We start from the raw sequence: 25,311 nt of genomic DNA, 5'->3' as shown, positions 1-25,311 counted from the left end.
ACTCTTACTACTGCTTTTTCTTGTCTACGCTTTTTTTGAAGTGCCATAAATTTATCATTTACTGTACTTCTAAACCCATAAGTGGTTTGTTCCATACCATTCATCTGTAAGCAAATGCGGTGACTGAAAGATCTTTATTCTGTGTTGAATTGCACGTGAACATTCAGGTGGAAGGCAAAGTGTGAATAATGAAGATAAAATGATAAATACTGATCTCTAAAACAAAATTTCCTGGAAGGTGCTTCAGGTACTTTTGGGTTCATAACGTGCAAGTTGTCAATCAGATAAATAGCTTGTGTTTTGTATTGCTTCAAATGCAATTTATGAAATTATGACTCGAAGTAAAGTGTAGGGTACTGGAGTGGGTGGATACTGCTTCTTGCTTGCAGCCCATACTATTTGATGCCTGGCAGATTTGAGAGAAACTAGGTCAGCCTGTATGTTCTCATACAACCAGGAGTTGTGTGGGAGACACTCAAGGAGCACTTGAGCAGTGTATTAGGTACTCCTAAAAGGTCTTTATGTGACTCACCAGCACGGTGGTTCTCTGCTGAGAACAAATCCATGTTACACATACCAAATGCTTCTAAAGACCTCACCCGTAGATGTCATAAACCCTGTATCCATGACAATTTAGTATCACTTTGTGGGGCTTCTTTTAAATACACCTTTGGTACATGAGATTTGCTGGCAGAGCGGTGCCACTGGAAAAGGAAGGTGTTTGTAGTCCTGTTCTGTTCAGCAGACACTCAATTTCTGCTCAAAGTGACTGGATTTCTCCTGTAAGTTTGCAAATTACCATAAAAACATCATAACTTTCTAAGGTTGAGGGCCTGTTCAACTGAAAGTAGATTTCTCAGAGATACGGAAACTGAACTATATTCTGGTCTGTCCCGGTAGATGATGACTACCAAGTCTGGGAATTTTCAGGCTGGCATTGTTCATAAGGGCTAAAATTCTCCATCAAAATGTGTTTAAAGTTCTAGGTAAAGAAGTTTAGGGTATGTTGCTTACAATATATTGATTTAAACATTATAAAGGAAGAGTTTAGATTTTTTTTTTAAATTTTATTTTCTGATCCGTTTTGATTATTTTAGTGAGGTGAGCCACGTTTAATATGATTCCAGTACAGTCTTTCATGGGTGTGTAAAAGGAAGAATAGTTTGGTGTAACAGGATGAGTTCACTAGGAAAGAGTAAATGAAGAAAACCAATACGACACTGAACCATGCTGTCTGTGATGGAAAGCAATGCATTGTTCAGGTAATACTGTGAAGAGCAGGACTGAGCGAGTTATATTTGGGTAAATTACTCTTTACTGTTCTGTTCTTGTGCAGGCTGCTGTGTCGCTGAAGTCCGTATCTAGTTCACCCAGTCTTCCAGACCACGTGCTCCATGCTTTGAGACCAGGAGGACCTTGGTGTTCTGAAATGAAGATGGAGGCAGTGGGAAAAGCAGAGGAACTTGTTGATTCGGAAGTTCCGCCAAAGACTTCTGAAAAGCAAGAGACTGCTCCTGATGAAGACGGACCTATAGAACTGGAGACGCAAGCTCAGAAAGACAACGTGCCCGCTGCAGCAGACTCTGCGGTGCTCTCTTCAATGCCTTGCTTACTGATGGAACTGAGGCGAGACTCCTCGGAGTCTCAGCTGGCATCAACAGAGAGCGATAAGCCAACGGGTAGTCGAGTTTACGAGAGTGACTCTTCTAATCATTGCATGCTTTCCCCTTCTTCCAGCGGGCATTTGGCTGACTCAGATACATTGTCTTCCACAGAAGAGAATGAGCCCTGTCAAGCTGAAGCTGCTGTAGAGGGAGACCCTTCTGCCGTGTCTGGGGCTGCAGTTGGGAGGAAATCCAGGCGATCCAGGTCCGAAAGTGAAACTTCAACGATGGCGGCCAAGAAAAACCGACAGTCTAGTGATAAGCAGAATGGTCGAGTTACCAAGGTAAAAGGGCATCGAAGCCAAAAGCACAAAGAAAGAATCCGGCTGCTAAGGCAGAAACGGGAGGCAGCTGCTCGCAAGAAGTACAACCTGCTGCAGGACAGCAGTACCAGTGACAGTGACCTGACGTGTGACTCGAGCACGAGTTCATCAGATGATGATGAAGAGGTTTCAGGGAGCAGCAAGACAATCACTGCAGAGATACCAGGTAGAGGATGTTTTTTAAACTGAACTGTAACGCATCTGACATCGTTTCTCAGCTGTCATGCTAATTTAGATGAGTGACACTTGAGAAAAACCAGGATAACTGCAGCTCTGTGTAAATTTGAAGACTGCAGTATATTAACAAGACATGGGCAAATTTTAAAATCTGTTCTGAGGTTTCAGTGCACTTTTGCACACCAACAAAGCATAGAAGTGGTAAATTGGAGGAAGGACTATCTTTGAATTCTGGAATTTTCAGATCTTTTCCTTTGTAAGCCTATATGAACTCCTGTCAGTGCTGTCAAATCCCATTAGATGGTGATAATCTAATAAATACATTCTTAAGATAAGTGGCCAGCTTTGCTTTAATATATTAAGACCACAGCTCGGCAGCTGTGTTAGAAATGGCATGGCATACCTCTTGCCCGTGTTACAGTAAGGCCCTGTTCATTACTGCACTTACGCCGTGCTTTCAGCTCCACATTTCAGTGCATGACAAACCTACTTAGCCTTATTGTAAATTCTTGCAGATTGCAGCTGGTCACCTATTTTAGGACATAAATACGAATTTGTTCACACAGGTGCCCAAGCTACATCCACACCTAAATTTTCAACATTTTAGACAAAGCTGTTACCATTTGCCTCTGTCATAAGGATCTATAATTTTTACACTTTTAATTTTCTGAAACTTCCATGTTGAGACTGGAGGCAGCAAATTGTAGGGGCCTTCTCATAATTTTATTAGCAAAAGAAAGATGAATTCTTCAAGTTTTTTGTCTGCCGAGTCTTTGTTATTTTATTAGCGCAAGTGCCGTGGACAGGATTTTGTGTGAATTATTCTTGCAGCATATTATACCATAGAACCGTCATCATATGGCATTCTTCATATGGCAATCAAAATAAAATCACATCAAAATAAACTTTTTTGGCTTGCCAATTTTTACTGGGTTGCATGCCTTTTTGCCTCTTGTGCTAGAAGATTTTTTTTTTTTGAGATCAATACCGGCTTACATAGGGCAAGAACATTTAAAGGAAAACTGCAATAATTAGTTGCCGAACTGATATTTATTAGATGAATTATTTAAAATATTTGCAGCAGATTTTACAAATAATTGTGTTTTAACTGACTTGATTATGGTGAATGATTCTGTCACCATGAGAACTGGCATTTTTCCCACATGTTGCTAGAAGCAGGCTGCACAAAGGAAGTTAATGTTTATTTTAATGTTTATTATTAGAAAGTCTGGGAGAAGCATAGTCCTCCTATAATTATTGTGTAATGGACTTTTAATAGAAATTCTAAAATTATTTTTACCAATTTAGTAGTTAGTCAAACTTCTAGTTTTCATAGTTTTGCCACCTTTTTATTTACTGTAGTTTAACTTTGCTGCGCAATTAAAGCCTGATTTAAAGCCTGCTGAAGAAGACTATTTCACTGAGTTTTGGGGCAGGTTCTTCCCCACCCCTAAGAAAACCCAAAACACACACAGTAAATCCCCTAGGTTATGTTCATTTTCAAATTATAAAAGCACCTTGTGACCCAGAAAGGCACCACATGGTATTTTCAGATCTGCCTAGATTCCTGACTTCCATTGCGGAGACCTGAAACCACTCTAGGGTACTTTTTCTGTGCCACTAGGCTGTTTTGTATTTGAGTCTTAACCATGAGATTCTTGCAGTGAAAAGGTCCCGTTGCAGTCCACAAAGAGCTTGATGATTTAATGACGATTACACCAAGGCCCAATTTTACCTGTGATGCAAAATGTGGGAGTGCAAAAACCATCCTGAGGAACAGTGACCTTTATTTTTATTTTGTAACCTGTATCCGCTTGATACTAAATTACATGTAAGACATTACAAACTTTTGAGCTGTGCTTTTGGAATTAGGTGCAATGCATACCTGCCACATTGCGGTTTTCCTTTAAACAGAAGCGACTTTGGTTTGTGGGAAGCAGTCTCCAAGTACAGGAGAAAAATATTCTCTGTAGAGATAAGGACAAGGTTGGCCAAAAATGCATCCTATGCTATTTGTGGGTTAATGAAACGTTGTGGTCTTAACAGATGCAGTGGAGCTGTCAGAGTAGGACTCCCCAGCTCTCCGTTGCAGTGGTAGGTTCACGTGCCACCTGCGATCCCTCTTCTTGGAACTGGCAAAGTGCTTAACTTGAATTATTGTTTTGACTAGAAAGCCATTTTAGTGCACTTAGCCTTACACTGTGAGTACCCTCAAAATTTAGGGAATGAACACGTAGTTAGAAAATAATACAGGGTATGAAAAAGCATTACTGGAAATTCAGGTCACAAGTGTCCTCTGCACACCGTCAAAAGCTAAGACTTGAACTTAAAGCTTGATACTTGAACTTGAGTGTCAAGAAACTACAGTGCACCTGTCAGAAGGACATAAGCATGGAAGAAAATGTGCCTTTACTTTGGAAAAAAAGTCAGTGCACATTGATGGAGAAGAGTTTTACATGTAGCCTGTGTTCCCCTTAGTCTTGCTGTATTTGGACACTTCAGCTGTACTCTTGGTTACTGTCTCAACATAGCTTGTTATTGGGACTGATTTTCAAAAGTCTGTTCTCTGAAAAATAGCTTTGCCAACAGAGATGCTCTAAAATTTTTAGTGACAGTTAAATTAACATGGCCTTTGTGTACAATGGTGGTATTTACTCTGGCTCTTAACGGTCTATTGAGACATGCAGTGTTCAGACTTGTCTGTGGTCTGAAAATTAAGTGCCACATTTGAGAATACAGTAGTAGTCTTTCATGTCACGTTACTAAACCCCTTCCATTTTAATAGCGCAGTTATTTTTTTCAAACCATCCACATGACTGGCTCTGGAATATGTTTGGCTAAATTAGTAGGGTAAGGGAAGTGTTCAGTGAAATACGTAATAACGCCGTGAACATCTGTAGTGCCATTAGCTTCATTTTTTGCGTGTACCCAAGTTGTGAACTGAGCAATCATGGAGCAGAGAGTTGGTTCTCTCTGCTGAACTCAAATGTAACGTGGATTAAAATGCTGGCAGTCATCTTTTTCTTCTCAACAAAGATTGACGAGTAAAGAGTTGAGATCTTATTGATGATACTTCAGTACAAACATTGTAAGCTAATTAGGAGCTGAGCACAATATGATATTTTATTCCAAATATATTACAAGGTGTTACTTTATACCTGAAAATTCAGGTTCCATCTGAATTTCATGGATGCTGCTGAGAATCTTGTCACTGACCTGAGCAGTCATAAACTTAGACTCTTAATTCAGGGAATGCCATGGGTTTTGAATTATGGCAGATGAGGAGCATTTTCTTACCTTTTAATGATTGAGCCTCTCTGTTGGCATTTCGGACTTTAGCATTCTGTGACAAGTACTAGATAGCATTCCCTTCGAGCATAAGATGATCTTTGAGCCCTGAAATAGGTTCTGCTGGACCTGCTGCTGTTAAAAGTCTTTCCTTTAAACAGTTTCAAATTTGACCATGCAAATTAACTCTGAATGAAATTGTCATGAGAGCAAGTCTGGGAATCAATATTTATTTATGTGCAAACACCTTTCTTTGGAGGAAGGAAGGGAGGGGGCTTTAAAAAATTCAAGTAGAATATGAAAAAAACTGGCATTTCATCACCATTATGCTTTCTACAGCTCAGAAAAATCTGAATTGAAATAGGGCTGATTCATGTTTTAGGCTTACAAAGAAATTTTTAGAAAGTTTGAGTATCAATGTTAAAAACGGGTGTTTTGAAGCTCGTATTTTCTTCAAAAAGAAGAAAACTGATTTCAATATGTAAAAATCCAAAGAGAGGAGAACAATGCATGTGAGAGACTCTCAGCCAGGTTAATTCCCCTTAAGAATTTTGCATAGACCTTGGATGAAACGTCTTGCGAGGGATTAATTTGGTTGAACAGAAAATGGCAATTATATTACAACAGGGGGAAAAAAAATCTGTTAAGAGTGATTTGCAGTAAAATACTCCTTTGGAAGTGTCGGGTAGCATAACAACACAGAGGAATCCACCATCAGTAATTAGAATGAAGATGCAACATATCTTCTTAAATTGTTATGCTGCCAGACTTCCTAAATTAAATAATTTTGGATTTGGTTATTGTTTAGACAGGACTTAATAGATGCTGTAAAGAGACAGCACTGGGACATTTCTTAGATGCTGTTGTGCGGGACGTGTTGTTTTGAAAATAAGACACGAGTCTTGGATTCTGACCCCTTTGTGGTTGTAAATTTCTTTGCCTTTTATATTGGCGTAACTTCAAAAACTATAGGGCTGTAAGTTTACAGATAGCAAAGGGACCAATTAGATAAATAAATAGATACATTTTAATATAATAAAAATGCATTTTTAGGCTTGATTTTCTTTTTAACCCTGCAGGCCACCAGTAAAGATTAGATTGAAAAAGGCTTGTTTTAAGAACTGCAAGGGAAGCATTTGAAACATTGATTCGCTGCTACTGTAAGTTGTGGATATACTACGAATGATGCCTTTTAAAAATAGTGTTGCAGGGTAATACATATTTCGATACATCATCTCTTCAGTTTACAAAACCGTTTTGTCATATTTGACAATGCTAGTTAATTCTTTACTTTAAAAGCCTAGCTAGATTAAGTCTCACATATTGCCATCAGTAGTTTTTATTTAAATTGCAATTAAAACTTACTCAGCATTACTTAGAAGTGTCTGACTGTAAGCCTGTGGAAGTCAGAAAGTCTGCCATTTAGTTTCTCGATCCTGCAATTAGATCCCTGACTAAAGACAAACAAACAGAATCATATTGGATGTTCAACACTAGGAGTATATGAACAGAAGAAATACTTTTTTTCAGGGAGGAGAAAGACCTTGAATACACAAAAGGAACCACGTTTTAGGAGAAGTACCATTTTACTTACTTTTAGTTAAAATGCGATCAGGGGGATGTCAATTAGTTGCTATAAAGTAATTTATTTTTGAGCAGAGGACCCGAATGCTGAATTTCCAGCCTGTCTGATAGGTGAACAGATGGGAGAGAAGACCTAAAAAGTAGGGCTTTTAATTGAATGTTTTTGGCCCCCGACAGGTAGCATTGCTATTGCTCAGAAAGAGGAGAATAATCCTGGGCTTTGTTTAGCTGTTACTGAAGGACTTAACGTATACCTCATTTAAGTAGCTCCTAAAAAGAATGTATTGTTTAAGTAATACTGTAACTTCATGTACACAGAGAAATCCCAATAAAGACCTAGTGCCTTATGTTTTTATTAGAATATATTTGCTTAGTTTGTGCAATGCTTTCTTTCATTCTTAGGATATTTTCTATTATTCTTAAGCTAGAGGATTCCACAAGTTGCACGTTTACATATTGAATTGTCGGGTTCTGTAGCTGCTTTGTGTAGTTTAATGTGATGCTTGTCTTGTTTTGGAACTACCTTAGGTTAACGGGTGTGTTCAGACAGCACGCACGTATTTGTTATGCCTCAAGCAGGTACAGAGCTTCATTTTCTTGGTGTTTTATTGCTTCCTAGAGGATGCCTTAGTGAACTCTAAACTTAAGAAAAGGCAGCAGTATCTGTATTTTTACTGATATGTAGAATAAGGTAATGAGGATGGCCTTCTCTTCTTGCTGCTAAAGTTCTCTCCGACAATCCCAAAGCCAGTCATTTTAACCATCTTTTTGATGGGTAGAAGGAAGGAGAACAATTTGCTTCCAACTATGCCCTGTCTGTGTTCTGCCTTGGCTTAGAAGTAACACCAGAAATGCCGGCGGCTCGTGCGATGAAGGGCATGCTTCTAGTCCGTGTGAGGTTGACCACTCCAACGTGTTGTGTCATGTGGGTTACCCTGTGATGTAGCTGTGTCCGTCAGACCTAACAGAGGGTGCTTTCAGCTCAAGTATGAGCATAGCATTCGCTTATCTCTTTATGTTTGTGTGTATGTGTTTGTGTTGTGTATTCTCTTCATTGGCCTTTAGTGTGTTTTCCAAAAACTTAGACCAAGAGCTTTGGGCTTGGCCACTTTAGAGGCTGCAATCATTGTTATCAGCCTTTATCTCTGTTATCTTGTGTACAAGTTTGTGTGCGTTTAACGGTCCATTATAAAAGGGTTCAAGTATGTAAGTAAACGATGCTTAATTGTTCAGGTTTATCAGTCAAACTAGTATTTTGCATCGCAGCTTAACAGAACTAAATATGTTATTGTACAATGGTTTTGACACCTTCAGTTTAATTCAGAACAGAAATTGCAAAGGAATTGGATTAATTCGGTTTATTTAAAAAAAAAGACCTTTGTGACAGAATTGTCTGAGAATTCTAGAATAAAAATTATTTTGAAGGCAAAATTTCTATTAAAACCTCAGTGACTGTGAGTGTAAAATGATTTGGGGTTTTTTGTTGGTTAATATTTGCTAATTCCTCCCCCATTGTCATATCCAAAGGACACAATTAGAAAAATTTGTTTTCCTGAGTTAACATGCCTTAATAAACAATATTATGTTCTTACTTAATGATGTCTTATCAAATGGCCTCAATGTCTTTAAAGCTGGCTTCAGTCGTGCTGGGGGATCTGGAGGAGCGACCAGGGAAATTCCAGGATTGCTTGACAGGGGCACCGTGTGGGATAGGAACTGCATAGGCAATGTCCTGGAAGAGGCCATGAACTGCTTTGCCGAGATGCAGAGGCAGACAGAGGAGAAATTTCGCATGTGGATAGAAAAGCTAACCCGTCTTGACACAGATGAAGAAAGCAAGCAACAACTGGAGCCCAGGGAACCTAAAATTCAACTAGTTGGCCAAAGAATCCCCCCTACCACACAGTCAGGGGCTTTCATACAGATGCCTGATAGCCAAGTACTTCCACAGCCGTCGTTTAATTCGTACGTGGGCTATCAAAATGTCGATGCTGCGCTAGAGTTTCCAGCGACTTTTAATAACAATTTTCCACCTATCTTTCCAGAGAATGGCAATATTGCAGAGCCTGATCTCAATCAATCATAAACTTTAAAAAAAAATCCAGTCTTTACAATCTTGATGTTACTTTGGATTATGCTAAAAACAAGGTTTGCTTTTCTCTTCCTATATGTTTGTTTTGTTTTCTCTTTTGGGTTTTATTACCATGTTGTTTTTTTTTTTTTTTAATTTATAGAGAATATATATGTAGCTTAAAAAAACCCCACAGTACACTCATGTGCATGTGCCAGCACACACATACAAATACCTTTAAAAGTGTGGGGGGGGAACCACCCCAAGCTTTCATCACCAAACTTGGGAAAATATAACTTAGAATTCTTGTTTAGCAACCCCCAAACCAGTAGAGCTATGTTTGTTACAATGGGAGCATTCAGAGTATTCTTCCAAATGCTCTTTTTGCATGTTAAAACATTTATATAAGGAAATAAGTTTTTATATTTAAAGATGTAAAGTACCCTAGAGAACTGGGCTAGATAAAGACCCTTAACGTTTCCTTAAGTATCTGTTTACTCTCAAGTTTTGCAGCTTGAACGTCGCACATTAGTTGTTTCTTCTTCCTTTTTAGGCAGAAGTAATAAATAAGTTTACCCTAAAGATTTAGCTATATATAACAAGTGTGCACAACTGATTTTTTTTTTTTGTCTCCCATTTAGTAGTTCATTTTCTGTCCAGAGTTTTTATTAATGTCACTGCTGTGTTGCACATGGCATATTTATGGAAGCAGCTGTCTTATATTGTGTGCAGAAAGACACACATGTATACATACATTTTTGTGTTTGGATTGGGTGGAAGTCATCTCCTCTAATTTTAGGTGTCTAGTTTGCTGTTCTGTGGATCTCCTTCGGAGTCAATGGGGAAGAGAGAAGCACCTACAGAGGATACCTCCTGGCAGTGTCTTTCTCTTCCATTAGTTGTCCAAACCTCCCTTATAAACAGTTTAGAATAGGTAACTTTTGGCTAAAATTAGGTGAGATGAATCACACCCAACTGCGTGTGCATGCATGACCCGTGCACACAAAGCGCTGCTGCTTCCTTCTGTATATACGATCCAACTGCATCCTTCATGCTAGAATAAAAATAGTCGTGTCAGCCCTAAGATAAGCAGCCTTCGGTGGATGGATTGAGTCTTGGCACAGGAATTTAAAGGAAGGCTTGACAGGCAGGTTAGTAAACACTGTGGTGGTCTGAAGGTATGGGTGAGACAGCAAGAGCTTCTTCTGAACCATGTCTGAATGCCACTGAAATCATTATTCACTTGTGATGGGGAATGGCAGAACATTAATTTCAGTTAAATAATGCAGTAACTTGCTATTGTGTGGATTTTTTTATACTGATAGTTATCCTCAATAGGCAGGCTTGAAACTGTGATGTTTAAAGTAGGATTAATTTAAACTGTATATTAGAAATCTCTATTTAATTCTTATTATTATCACTACACACAGGGATTTTTTTGGTCACCTCTCCATTAAGGCCTTTCTTCATGTGAAGTAACTTTTCCATAGCTACCAAAAATGTGTATTTATCATCAGTTAGAACTTGCTAAAAGTTTCTAATTCAAATTAAAATTCTAAGAATGGAAATATGAAAGTCTTTGCATAGACATAGTTTAAGTAAAGACAACACTATAGGTCTCCTTTAGCCCTGCTATTTTGCCTTTTAAGCCACAGTCACTTATTTTTTTTCCTAATTATGTTAGTGTAATTCCTTTTCTTCCTATTGGAAATAACCACTGTATCTTCTGTAGGTCTGACTTTTTTCCCTCCCTGAAGTCAGTGGGAGTTTTTCTATCCATTTATGTGAGTGTTTGGATCAAACCTGTAACAGGAACTCAAGAAATGCCGTTTGTTATCAGTATAATACTAACACTGGTGTTTTAACATTGTTCTTGGCCCAGAGTTATTTTTTTCTTTTAAAGTATGTGATGCCTTCATTAAAAAAAAATGAGGTTAGAGAGCTGTGTTATTTTCAGAGTAACTGTTTGAGAGACTATGCAGGAGATAATTTTTAAGTACTGGAATAAATTCTTTACAGATCACCTTCATGCATAATTTTGATACAAAGATTTTGATATGAACTTGTAAGAAAACTCCCACATCTGAAATCGCGTGCATTTTTAACTTAACTATAGGTAAAAGTTAAATGAGTTATTTTATGTTTGATTGCAATTTAATAAACTTGTCCTTGTCTGTTTAAAATTTAAGATCCTTCAGGGAAGATTATTTGCTGATACATATAAAAAAAAATCTGATCCTTCTGGTGTTCATAGATTTTATATATATACATATATACACCTTTATGACGATGATAAGAGCAGCATATTTTAAAGCATGACAACTTTATAAGTCTTCCCATGCATGCAGAAGCAGCTTCTTGCAGTGACTGGTTTCTTTTAATGCCTAAGAGTCACTTAACTCAGTATGCCTGTAAGCATGCCCTTACCCTTTTTTATAAAATAGGATATATGGAGCAATTAGGTACTTCAAAACAAATTGTGTAACGAGATCTGCTGAACTTATCTCTCAGACTGAAACAGACTTTTACGTACTGATCTCACAAATGGATGGTAGCTTTGTTAGGGATGTAGCCAGTGGAATTTCTGCCAACTTTCAATGTCTTGGTTAGGTGATCTCTTAAAAACAATAAAAAATATTGAAAACATCGAGTGTATTAATAGGTAAAAAATTGGATTTGGTTACTGTAGGCAAAAATTAAAAACCGTCAAACATCTTTATCCATTTTAGTTAGTTGGTTTGGGTTTTTTTCAAATCAAGTAGCTATGAATATGAAAGAACAAGCAGGGGATTATAGCAGTTGAGCATACAGACTGTACTCTTTCTAGGGTAAAATTGTTCCAAGACAAACCCAGAAGACTGAGGGAATAGTTCATAGTGGTACAATTTTAACTTAATTTCCCCACAAGAGCCACCAAGTGTTAAGAACACCTGGACAAGACTGGTGGTTGTAAATAGTTTTGTAAATGGTGAATATTATTTTGTTTGGTCGCTCTGAAAGTGAAAACTTGCCTCAAACCTGGTGCCAGATCTTCAGCTGCCATAAATCAGCTCCCTTGAAATGAAAAACGTGCATTGATTTATACAGTTGAATGTCTGGTTCGTGAGCTTGTTTTCCATGTGAAGAAGTTCCTGAGAGGGAACCCCACCTTTCTGTTGCTCAGGTGTAGTATAACCTACCTGATGAAGGATTTGGCAGGCTGTGCAATGAAACAGGAGCATCTCTCTTCTTGCTTTGCGCTGTGAATTTGAAAGATGCAGAGCACTGAAGAAACCAACCTTCAGATACCAAGGCTAGTGATGAGTCTGTATTTTAAATGTGTGTGCGACAGCCTTTGGCATCTTTTTGAGAAAACAGATTCCTAATACATAATTTCAGATATTTTTTTTTTCCTGGAAATATTTTTGCTATATTATGTGACTGCAGTTGTTTGTCACGATTTCCATTATAAGCTCTTACTTGCAAAGGGCTTTGACTAGAAACTTTCAGGGAGTTAAAATTTCTTCAGCTGAAATTTTAACACAAATTTTAATCTCATCCATTCCGTATGTCATTAAAGCAGTCTGGCCTTATTTAAGACTATCTTAAAATTGTCAGAAAGAAACGCTTCTACTTTCCAACCCAGAGTTACATTTTGATGCTCGCATCTCAACAAATTACTTCAAACCCACCAAATTTAACAAGTAGAGGAGAAATCAGTAGCAGTTTTGCACAGACATGGAGGATCACAGCTGATAATTTCGTTTCTCTAATTGCCCAAGGTTTTATGCTTCAGAATGGAGTAAAGAAACATTCTAGTTTCTTTAACGAGTTTTACTTATGGTTTGAAAGAGCAAATGCATCAAGTCAGGTCAGCTGGTGTAGATTGGTGTTGCTCCAGGGAAGATGGTGCCAGTTTAAACCCAACTGGCTTACTCAAGTTTCTGTATTGCCATTTTTAATATCGAATTATATGTTTCCAACGTGGCAGCCGTTTGCATGGGAGTCATCGAACACCCGTATGACTCCAGAGTCGGGATTTGGTAGCGAGCGCATCTTTTTGTGCAAGTGCAAAAGAAACAAGTCTTTATGTAAAGGCTCAATTTAAATGTCGCTAAATGTCAAACTGACAGTTCGGTAAATGAAAAATTAAAGGATCTGCCCCTCGAATTGGACCCTACGGAGGAGCCCTTGGCAGTCCAGGGCCTTCAGCGTTCAGTGTTTATACAGGCTTGGCTGCAGGGTCTTCCCTCCCTTGAGTGGGGTTTGGTAAGGAAGGTCCTCAGGAAACTCCACCCTTCACACATCGTTTTATCGGAGGGTTTGGGGTTTTGCTTCACACACTTCTAACAAAACATCTGAATTTTCAGTTTTTATTTAGAAAAAAAATAATAAGGTAACACGCAACATAAAACATGCAAGTAAAGGCAGTGAAGCTTCATTCTAGTGTTTCTACTGAGCAGGGGAAAAAAAAAGAAAATTCTTAAACCTTTCAGATATACTGCTCTTTGGTGTTATTTTTAATAGCATTAGGACAAAATAATTTAGGCAGAAATACACATCTCTTTTTTTTTTTTAAGTTCACAGTGTCTTTTAGTGTTTCTTCAGGACCGTTAGGTTATTGTATCTGAGCTGCTAGATTTAAGGCTGGAGGACCAATCTTAACTTCAGTGAAACAGGATTGTATTTGGCAAATTGAATTTTACAAATTGAAACTTATTTATTATCATTGATTTCTCTTGTTAAAATATTTTGTCTCTTCCTGTGTCTACACACTGTAAATATTTTTTTTTTAAAGTAATATTTCAAGGGCATTAAGAAATTAAATCCTAGCCCTATTGAAGCCGGTAGAAAATTTCTACTGCTTTCAATGGGGCTAGCAGTTCACCTCATTAGAAACTGAACTTATTCTGCATTTTTTGGTCAGAGAATCCTTCAGCTGACTTTAAGGGGAGTCTTTGCCTGATAAGTGTGTATAAATCAGGGCAATTGAGTAGATGTTTTTAAAATAATGAAGGTCTGCACCGTGCCTGCTGCAGTTACATTTGGAAGCATTAAAGCAAATGCGCTGTGTAATTTGTACTGTAGAAGCTAAAGCATTCAGGCTGATTGATAGAGATGGACAGTACCTTGCAAAACACACAGCTAGAAACCGGTCCATCTCACAAATTTTATTAGTCTCATAGTGTTAGATCATCAAAATGAAGGCACATGGAAAATAGGCTTATTAAATTAGAAGCGATTTCACGTGCTCTGTTAAATCTCGCAGACTGATTGAGCAGGGGGTTAGGCTGGACCATCAAAAGTTCTGCGTCGGGGCTGTACTGGTCCTTCCCTGGGAAGATGCAGTTTGTACTTGCAAAAATGTGATGTTTTCTGGAGGGGTGCGTGTGGGGTGCGTGTTTGCCTGCCTTTTCCTAACGTACGTTGTATTTGCATAGGGACTTTTTTTTTTTTTGACTGTCATAGCTATGTAAGAGTAGGGTGTGTTGGTTTCCAAAACCCTCCTGATACACTTCTGCAAGCAAAACTGGCAAAGAGATCTGGCTAATCCATCTGCTTCTGTAATTAATGAATCATTAGGTGGCATCAGAGAAAACACATCCTATCACGAGATGTGAAGCGCACGCCGCTTCCTGATGTTTTCCATACACAGCCCTGTTCCATGTGCCTTTGCTTAACGCACAATGAAAAAGACTTTATCGTGTTTTTATTTATAATTTGGTAAAACAAACCCAAGGTATTTTCCATCTAGTCATCAAAAAGCCTGAAAGAATGAATGTTGATCAGCAAGACTTGAATTTTTGAGAATCATAGAATTATGGAATTTTTGAGATCTCTTTTGGTGCGCTATATTAAAAATGATCCAGTCTGAGAACAGATTCCCATTCGATCATGTTGGTTTGATTTTATTATTTTATTATTATGGTAAAAAAACACCAAACAAAAGCTTTACTGCGTGAAATGAAGGAAAATGTGAGGAAAGTGGATTTAACGATAACTTTGTTCACGTCATGATTTTTAGAGAGAGTGTTGTTACACTACTATTGTTTTTTATTGTATTTACAATGTATTCTTTGCCTAACCCTGTAAATTTTGAAATGTAACTACTGTAACCTGGAATAAATAAATAAATATACATAGTAATGAAGTGTTTCATGTTCTAAACAACATAAAAAAGCACAGATCTCCTGCCCTACTTTGCCCCCCCTTTGGGAATTGTTTTAGGGTTCAGCTAGTTTGTGCCATTTGAACTGCACATCACTTTATTTAACTGCAGCTCTGGATCATGTTTTAGATCATACCAAGTTTGTATTGTTTATCTAAAACAAAAAGACTGTCACTGCAGCCTGTAGTCTTGTACACGAAGCCTTTCTGTTTGGATCAAAGTTACTGATGTGTCTGTCTACTGTAAAACTATTCTGGCAAGTCACTTAAGATGAATCTTCTATTTTTTTGGCACACAAAATATGATTATTTTGATTACTGTAATGATCAGCTGATCTTAAAATTTATATGGGTATTGAAGTCCATCCTGTGTTTTGCTTAATCCTGAAGTGAATGGAGTTATCTCTTAACTTCAAGTGTCAAGTGTAAATGAGGGCGTTCTTAGATCTTCTGTTATTTTAAAATGTCTCAGTATTCTCTCTTGTTATATAAAAATAAATGCAGTTTTGTGCGGAGTATTGAGATGGAGACAAAGCAGTGCCTGCATTCACAGGGAAGATGGAGAGGTGAGGCTGGAAGAAGGTGTGTCTCCTTGGTCTTGTGATGACCTGGGTGCCTCTGTGGGCTGCCCTGTTAGTTTTTGCAGGTTTCATGAACGTGTTCCTAAACACTATTTTTAAACTCCTCAATAATTTAGCAGTTAAAAACTGCTTGGTAATTTGAGGGGAGTGTTTTTCTCAGCAAAGTGAGCTCTTCTGTTTGTTAGCCTGGAGCAAGCTGCGAATCTCTGCTTGCCTCAGTTTCCCCCATAGGCAAAAGGAGGTTAATAACCACCTTGGAGCTCTTTGAGATCCACTAATGGGAAGCTTTTGTAAGAATGAAGTGCTGTAATTATTATTGCTATTATTATTCTACCTGTTCCCTGTGTTTTAAAGCTTAGGGTGATATTCACACCTAAATAAGGCTCCACGGCTCCTCATTGGAAAGACACTGATGACTCCAGAAGGCGATTCAGACCACCAAAGTGTGGCTTTTAATTTTGAAATTATTTCAATCGGGATAGTCCTCTGGAGATTTCAGTCTTTTTCTGCTACTCTCAGAGAAAATACAACGAAGTTTAAATCCCATCCCTAAGGCTGGAGTTCATCTTGCTAAACTTCAGCAGTGTAAAAGGTAGACGAGGTGGTTGTCTAAGCTCTTTCTGCGTGCTGGGGAAGGAGGGGAGATGATGATGCTCGAGGCCACAATTTCCAGGCTGAGATTACTTGACCCTGAAGTTCCTCTCTCTGGCTTCAGTGGGAGGGAGTTTAGGTGATGAGCTTGACACTACATGCCTAGATTTAAGAAAGCTTAAAGAGAAATAATGACTTAAAGGACTAAATATCCTGTTCAGGTTCTGCTAGCTAATGTCTTTTGTTTCTTATGATAAAGCACTGCTGTGCATCGATACGCAGCTCTTGCAGTGCAAAGGTATGGTGCTTCTTACAGGATTGCTGCTTTTAGCCTACAGCTGAAATCTTATGGTTGATTCCCCCTTTTTGCTTCTGCTGCCATTATAATGAATTAAGACATAATAGGAGTGTGGGTCTTACAGCACAGTTTAGACCACTGAATGTTGAAATGTGGCTCTGTGAAAAGCATGAGTGTCTAGCAGATAAGGAATTACTGAATTTTCTATTTTGCAAGCTTGAAATAAAAATTAGCATGTGTAGACCTGAATTTTTGCGCGTGTGGCTTCTGATTCAGTTGTCCTGAGCAAAATCAGTTTTGATGAGTTGTGTAAATTAAGGGAGAATTGGACACTTGGAAACGCTGTCCCCATGATGACCTCTTCCTCTGAATTCTTAAAAAAAAAAAAAAAAAAGCAGTCTTTCCCTGCTCCTGTTAACATTAAAATGTCAACAGCTGTATTTTGCTGCTGGTACTTATTAACTTCCAGCCTTGTCTTTGTCAAGCATTTATTGCTTTAGAAATGAATTAAAGCTTATCACCAGGGAAATGCAAGTCTTCAGCTACCGTGGCTTCTCAAAAGCCATGATTTTTCTTCAACAGATTGCTTAAATTACTGACCAGGGAACCTCCCAATTGTGCTACATTAAATTTTGATTCTGGTGTGGTTTGTTGTGGTGTCTGTTTTTCTATCTGTTGAAATCCTGTTACAGCCAGTAATTACGAGGAGTGGCTCTATAGTAGGGAAAAGATGTCAGTTTGCAGCTATGGCTGTAGTTAATCCTTTTACCTTTTCAACCTGAAAGCTTTTTTTCACTTATTTCCTAGCTGAAGCCTGTTGTCTTTATTTCTTGGTACGACACATACACTTTGCGTCTCATCATTGGATGATCACGTACTCGGCTAGGGAGGTATTACTTATTTCCAAATTTAACCCTTCCTGTCCCGTCCTTGTAGCACTGAAAAGGCAACAGACCCTTGGGAATCAAGGATTTTCTGAGGATTTTTTTATCTGCCTTCGCTGCAACTTTCATCTACTTGTAGTTGTCTACAACTTATATTTGGGGTTATTATTATTTTTTTAAAACGAAGGCATTTATTGATTATTTCTTCTTTTATACATGCTGGGAATCCTAGGATTTGTTGCAGCATCATCACCATTATCTTGGCCTCGTCGGTCATTTACTGGTGATAGGTATGGATAACCCTGGTGTTAGGGGCCTTTCATTTCCAAACCTGATCCTGAAAGGCAAGGCCAAGAAAAGCAAAGATAGATCTCTGCTGTGATTGCTCTGTAAATAGGCAGCTTGGGTTTTTATCCAGATTGTTAAATTGGTGGTTATTACACTGACAAATATAATTACAGTATATAAATTATATTGAAAATATTTTTGTCTGTTTGATGTATACTAAATTTAAGCTAAGTTATAAGGTGTGCTGTTTGGAAGTGTGGAAGATACAAGAGTGGAGCTACAGATAACAAGTTTATGCTTGTATTTCCTACTGATGAAGACTTTCACACAAGTTATTTCTATGGGTAGGTGATGAGAATATCACTCTGCATGTATATACATTTATTATACATTTTTGCATGATTATACATGTAGGAGTGGTACAATTTTGACTTGAGACTATTGGTGCCTTTTGTCCAAATATAATTTTACTTGTGTAGACACATCTGTCTAAATTTCGCTTCTGCTTTTGGAGATCTTAGAAAGAAGAGAGAGAAACAAAGACCTGAAGGACCAGTACCTAGCTCCTGAAATTTTAGATAACCTATTGAAAAAATGGTCAAATAGTCAATATTGTACTTGACCCTCGTATCTTCTGCACTTGACGGTTTATTTTTATAGATCACATTATATATGTTCACGCTGAACTCTGATGATAAGACTGAAAGAAAACATGCCTCTCATGATTCAGTCCAGTTGTAACTTCTGCATGTAATTTAATCATCGGCTTTCACAAATAATTAACTGAACATCAACCAGCTTCATTTTAAACTTGGTATCCATTATTTTGTAATTGCCTTTTAAAAAAGACAAAGATTGCCTTTCAGTTAATTATCAGGACTTCTTTTCCAGTCATATAATCATCAGTGTTCCATGTTGCGAACAGTTTGGTCTTTAATACATTGGCATTTAACTACCCATTTATTTTCGTTGGGTCTGTTTTAGTTTGTAATATAACATTGTTTTATGAAATTGTTGTTTTGGAGGCAGGTCTGATTGGAAATATTTTGTGAATTTCTTCATAACGTTGTTGCAAACTTGACCTTTAGTATGACTTAAGTAATACGATCACTCTTTAATGAGGTGTGCTGCTAATCACAAAATAGGTGTTTCTTAAAATAGTGGGTTGAATTATGTTTCAGGGACTAAGTTACAAGAAAAAAAAAACCACCACAGAAAAGCCACCCTAAAAACCTCAGTAGAAACAGCTTTCGGAGAACTAAATTTGAAACTTTTAGTTCATCACGCTCTTTCTGTCTTCAGCAGGCACTTAACACTCCTAAAAGAAACCGAGCTTTCCTGAAAAGCATTTTCATTTTATTCTTTGTGACTTCTAAAGACTTCTTTACACATTTTGTAATTCTGAAGGTCCTATCTTCCTAAACACAGTATTAGTTTATGATTCTTTTATATTGGCCCATAGAAATTACACCCTCCGTGTATCATACCCACAACAAAGCAGCCCTGCAGACGCGCAGCTGCCAGAGCTTCACTGGAGTTAGAGAATGGCAGTAGCAAAGCAGCTGAGCTTGGGGCCAGCCTGTTTTTCTGTTTCATACTCGGATTTGTGGATGAAGTCTTGGCCCAAACAAAGTATTGATCCTGCCATTTGGGGAGTGACAACTCCAACCACTTCCATCCACGCTGAGCTGACAAGCTATAGCCAAGATGAGGCATTTGAGTTAAAATGCGCGTCCTTTCAGAATTACAATATTTATCCGTTCTCTCGACACTCCCACATTAATCCTTGTCTCGAATTTGACTTTTTTTCTGAGCCTCTTCTGTTTCTAGCATGCTTTCCAATTATATTCATTTCTCACAATGAAAACAGTCCGTCCCAACAAAATAGACCAAAAATAGCTTTCTGTTATTCCTCAAGAATAGATTTCAGACTCACGTGACCAATTTTCTCTCCCTCTTTTCCCCTTCACTTTGGTGGCCAAAAATACATATGGTAATCATAGTGAATTAAAAGCGTATTTATCACTGCACATTATAGTTTTGTGTCTTGTTATTCTTGACCTTAAAGAAAAACAACTCCGAAAAATTGCCATTTTGACAAATTCCCCTGTCCTTGACAGGTAAAAGTTATGAAAGGAAAGCTGCCTAAAGTTAAATTTATTGTCACTGGATCAGTTATATCAAAAAGTTAGTTTTATTCAATCAACCCTAAAGTAATGTAAGCTGTCACTTGAGTTTTGTAAAATTCTCTAGATAAATATCTTGTCTTGCCAAATTTAATGTCCTGTAACTTGCTATTTTTTATTTTAAACCAAAAGTTTTATCCTTTCAAGATTGTAAATGTAACGTCGTCAGATATGGAGATGTTTATGTGTTAATGTAAAAGATAATATACAAATAACTGATACGTTGGTAAACGTGTTTTTCTTACATTTGTGTTTTCTGTGTATGCAAAAGTTAAAATGTCTCTGTAATCCCAGACTATGTTCATTAACTTCAGGTTTAATAATTCATATAATTTACAGTTCTGTAGGAGCTTAATGTAGGAGGTTTCATTAATGCTTAAACAAACTGTTCGTACTTCTAAAGGTGTCTTTCACAGAATGCTGACTAATAACATGCGTTGCTTTTTCTCTCCTCCTGCAGATGGACCTCCAGTTGTAGCTCATTACGATATATCAGACACAAATTCAGACCCAGAAGTGGTAAATGTGGACAATCTGTTGGCGGCTGCAGTAGTTCAAGAGCACAATAATTCTTTAGGAAATCAAGACTCGGGATCTACCTGGAGAACCAGAGGGCTGCTAGCTGAACTGAGTGCTGATACAGGTTTGTTTAAGTTCTCTTCCTCTGACATTTGTTCCAGCATCTCAGTTGGTGTCTCTCCCTTGTTTGCTTTTGGTATTTTTGTAGCTTATACAGCTTTAAAAGCTCCCTGTGTGGATTTTGCAATAAAACAGTACAGGTGCTTACTACAAAGGTCTGACACTTATTCTAAAATACAACTGATAAAAATTGACAAAGATTCCTCCAACGTGTATTTTTGACACTAATTTTCTTAATTATTTCTTCTCCTTCTTTTCCCTCTAATTACTTCTTGGAACTTGGGTCTGAGGTTTTGGTGTTGTGTTGTTTTTTTTTTTTAAATTAAAGTGAGCTAAGCTTGTTACTGAATGGTTGATTATGACAACCCATGCCCCCAGGCAGTAAACCAATCATAATCTCATTTTAAATATTGTAATTGTCTGCGTATGTCTTTTTTGTTTGTCTCTTTGTTTCTTTAAAACACAAGCATTAATTATTCCCATATTCCATCTGCATTTCTAACATACCTTAGAAAATTGGGCAGACCAGCATCAGATAAAGGTGAAGGGCTTAACATCAGGAGACAGCAAAGAAATTTCCTTCAAGAAAGCAAGAGCAGGAACACTGTGGAAGAATTCAGAGAGGTTCATGCTGCTCATAAAAATTTTTCAGCTTCACTAACTGCTTGCAGCTCTTCACTAACAAGAGAGATAAAAAACAACAACATGAAATGCTACTGTGTTTTGCATGCAGAGAGCCGACAGGGAACATTTCCTATCAACTTCATCCCCCAGCCTTGTATGCCAACATACTGCCTGCCTTTCCACTCATTTTCTGTAATACCCATGTTAGGATTTTTAGCTGCGTAAGACACAGAGTCTCGCCTGCAGTGGTGGTTTTGTTTCACACTGTGATTTCCAAATGCAGGCCTGCCAAAGGGCACCTGCATGGGAAGTGTCCTGGTAGCTCTGAGCTACTTTTCAATGTCTGTAAGGCTTATGGAAATACAAGCATGTTGCAGATTTTGAAAGCAATGTTCCGTTATCATATAGTGGACAAGTCCATTATCTGAATGTGAGAACCTCTGCATTATTTTCACTGTGATCTGTGGCTGGATGTGGCTCCAGCCTTTTTGAAGCTAGCCGGTGTTTTCCAAGCTCACTGGTATTGTTTGCAGGGTAGCAGCTGACTGATAGTTAGCTATTTGACCCCTAACAAGCCCGCTCCTTTATAAAGTGGTTATACAATTAGAACGGCTGAAATTAACTTTATTATGTAGCACTAATGGATTGGTACTTCAAAGGAGTGTAAGGCAATAAAAAATTATGTTTCTTACCAAGCTTTTTTCCACTTTCCGCTTGCGGGTACAATGCTGCGATGCAGGTAGAAATCTGTCTCCCTTCCTCCACCTATATCCAAGGGGACTTGCAAGGAGGAGGTTGCCAGGTAAAAGAAAAGGAGAAAACCTCAAGAAACTTCTTCATCCTTGACCCTACAGGAGCGTGTCCAGACAAATTTGCTCCTGGTGCTGTGGCCATTTCAACGTCTGAAAGGATAAATCTCTTTTTCTTCCTGCATACACCTTGCCCCGGAGCTCTGTAGCCTCCATACGCCTCCAACTGCACATTTGTCAGCACTGGCCTTTTCTTACCATGTTGCGTATTTGGAAAGCAGAATTTTCAAATCTTACATCTTGCCCCCAAATTTAATCTTCAGCCAGTGTCTAGTTTAACAGACATTAAATGAGGCGTTCCCATGGGAAAAGAACAACATAACATTATCTAGGTGAAAAATCTTACTAGGACATGCTATCACATCTTTGTGCATGGGCAAATATTTTGGGCTGTTTTGCAAGCCCTGATGTTGTAGGGCAAACAAAACATCTCCTTTGGGCGTCATCCTAATGCTCGTGCAAAGAAGTTAACAGTGTAGGCATGAGATTTGTTTGGCCAGAGGCTGTAAATCTATCTGTGTGCCATAATCCTGATTTACACTCAGCTACTGTTGCTAATCATGGTTTCTCTACTGCTAATTACCTTTTTGTTGTCTGATCTTAAAGCTATGGTAATATATGAAAGCTCTTTTGGGGCTCTCATTTATACCTCTGGGGATTCATTTCGGGGCTATTTAAGAGGCGGTCTGCTTTGCCCCTCTGCCAGGCATCACCCTGTCTGGCAAAGGGTGCAGCATGGTGGTACATCATGAATGCATTAATGCAACATATTAAGGCAGGTTGATATCCATACTGGTTTGTGTGAATCAATGACGAAGGACCGTGTTGCTGATCTGCTGCCTGCGCTGTAGCAGCAGGGGCGTTCAGGCGCGGGACGATGCGAGTCACCGGGCGCTGACCACGTAAAGCTCCCGGTTTGCATTGCCGGCACGTGAATCAAAGCCTCTGAGCGCTTCCATTCCGTGTTTCTCAGTGTGCCCAGCCACTTCTATTCAAGAAATATCCATGACCCGTTTGGGGACTTTCTGGCAGTCAGTGATGTTGGCCAAGAAATGTTCAGTTGAACTGTAATATTAGGAAAAGTCTGCCTGGGCTATTAGAATCATAGAATCCTAGGGTGGAAGGGACCTCAAGGATCATCTAGTCCAACCTTTCTAGGTAAGAGCACAGCCTAGACAATTAATTATTAATTCGTTTCAAGTTCAGCTGACATCTTTTTTGTCTTGTGCGGTAGAAGCTCCTCCTTCAGGTACATGATGGCAGGGTTAGGGTAATGGCTGGACTTGATGACCTTAAATGTCTTTTCCAACCTAAATGATTCTATGATGCTATGGCAGCACACAGGTTTCCTTCCCTTGCTAACCCTGACCAGATGCTGCACCAAGGGTCTTTGCTTTCCAAATACTGAACACACAGTATGGTCTCTGCCCCTCTATTTGCTTGCATCTTTTCCACGTACTTTAAGCAGTCTTTAGAAGATTTCCCTGGCCCTTTTTTAAGTCTAATTTCTTCTCTGTGTCCTCTTGATCTACCTGGTGATATAATCAGTGCTGCGTGCTCACATACCTTTGAAATTCAGTGGATCATTGTTGCATCCTCTTCCTCTCATCTTTGAAGAGGTGTCCAGTCAAGCTAGATATACATAATATATTCATCTAATCTCAAATTTCCTGCTCGATAAATGATTCTTCCCCAGTGTAATAAAGCTGAGTGAATGGTTTCCAAGAAGTAGGTAGTCTTATCTGCTTGAGTGCTGCCCAGCGTCCTCCAGGTTACTGCTAAAGAGTGACAGTAGAAGTAATCTTTTTTTTTTTGTAGGAAAAAAAAGGTAGAATTTTTCTCTTTTTATTAAGATCTTATTTTTTAATTGCATTTTTAATAATTTTCTGTAAAGCAAATAATAGCTTTGGCTGATTTGTGTTTTCTGTGCAAGTATTATTTAATATGTCGCAAACACAATTTCACTAATTGTGGTGAAAAACCTTCTTAGCAGTACCTGGCAGAAAAGACAAAACCTGCCACACTTGTTGTGAGTATTTAGAGAGGGCTTGTTGTTTGACAGACTGATGGACTGCATAGCATTGAGGAACTAGTGAAAAACCAACACTGCTGTATACAGAACTTACGAAAACCAGATTTTTTTTTTCAAGTATTTGTAATAATGTTAGAGCAGATGTGTGAAGCAGCGTCACCAGAAACTGATGAGTTTGTTGTGGTTTTTTTAATTGACTGGCTTCCCCATTTGTTTTTTTTTTAAAGAAAATAAATTAATTTTCCTTGGTGTGTGTGATGTTTCTGTCCAGCCTATAGGCTTTGTTTGCCACAGTATCACTGAGTTTGATTTATTGACAATAGATTGCTGTGTTTCTTTATTTCAGGAAGGTTTAGGCACAGTCTGGCTCTTAGCATTGTCATAAAATAACAGCTGGAAAACCTAATTACATTGAGCGTTCTTGATGCAATAGTTGGGCTTTGTTCGCATTTGTGTGATAACACCATTGCTAGAGCTATTGAGACCAGATAAATTCAGTGGTCATCCTGTATCAGGTGATGAACTGAAAGCTGGATAACTTGATCTAACAAGATTTTCCAATCTCAGTGTTTCAGTGGTGGTTTTTTTGTTAGCTTGGGAAGTTCCTTTTCCAGCTGATTGCCGAGTTGTGTAAGCTGTTAAACATTGGCTGTATTTGCATTTTCCCCATCTGTAGGTCATTTGGATCCAGGCTTCCTTGCAAGTGACAAAACCTCTTCTGGTAATGCCCAGGTCAATGAAGAAATTAATATCGCCTCTTCTGATAGTGAAGTAGAGATTGTTGGCGTTCAGGAACATGCCAGGTATGAATTCCTTTTTCTTGCTCTAATATTTCTTTCATTTTATCAGAATATCTGTATTACCAAAATTAATAAAGAAAAAAACCCTGCTGACTTCCGCTTCTGTAGTTATCCATCCACGATTGATGCCCAAAAGGCAGAAAATGTTGCACTTGTTTTTTTCTATTCTGCTGGTCACAGTGATGTCAGAATGTGTTTTTCTTTAGAACATTACCAACTTGATAAGTATGCAGATTAAGCTTGTGATTCAATATCAAACATTAACAGGCTAAACATATGTAGTATGAATATACCAAATACTGAGATACCAAATTTATATACAGCA

The 25,311-nt window shown here is 38.3% G+C and overlaps 1 protein-coding gene across 10 annotated transcripts in view; it reads left to right on the top strand.

Annotated features, from left to right (window-relative positions):
* CUNH18orf25 (chromosome unknown C18orf25 homolog) overlaps window positions 1-25,311 on the top strand; it is a 48,291-nt gene that overhangs the window by 14,990 nt on the left and 7,990 nt on the right. For 9 of the 10 annotated variants that reach the window (XM_035903052.1, XM_035903048.1, XM_035903045.1 and 6 more), the window contains 3 exons: window positions 1,337-2,153; window positions 20,543-20,725; window positions 24,863-24,989. In XM_035903052.1, the coding sequence (XP_035758945.1) occupies window positions 1,430-2,153; window positions 20,543-20,725; window positions 24,863-24,989 (1,034 nt within the window). In that variant the 5' untranslated portion in view covers window positions 1,337-1,429. Of the gene's footprint in view, window positions 1-1,336; window positions 2,154-8,667; window positions 9,212-20,542; window positions 20,726-24,862; window positions 24,990-25,311 lie in introns of those variants that run through there. The other variant, XM_035903046.1, reaches the window with a different exon arrangement.

The sequence above is a fragment of the Egretta garzetta genome, unplaced genomic scaffold (assembly GCF_000687185.1).
Source record: "Egretta garzetta isolate BGI_Z169 unplaced genomic scaffold, ASM68718v1 scaffold179, whole genome shotgun sequence".
NCBI lineage: Eukaryota > Metazoa > Chordata > Aves > Pelecaniformes > Ardeidae > Egretta > Egretta garzetta.
The sequence above is the reverse complement of the archived record's forward strand: the minus strand, read 5'-3'. Positions and strand labels throughout refer to the sequence as shown.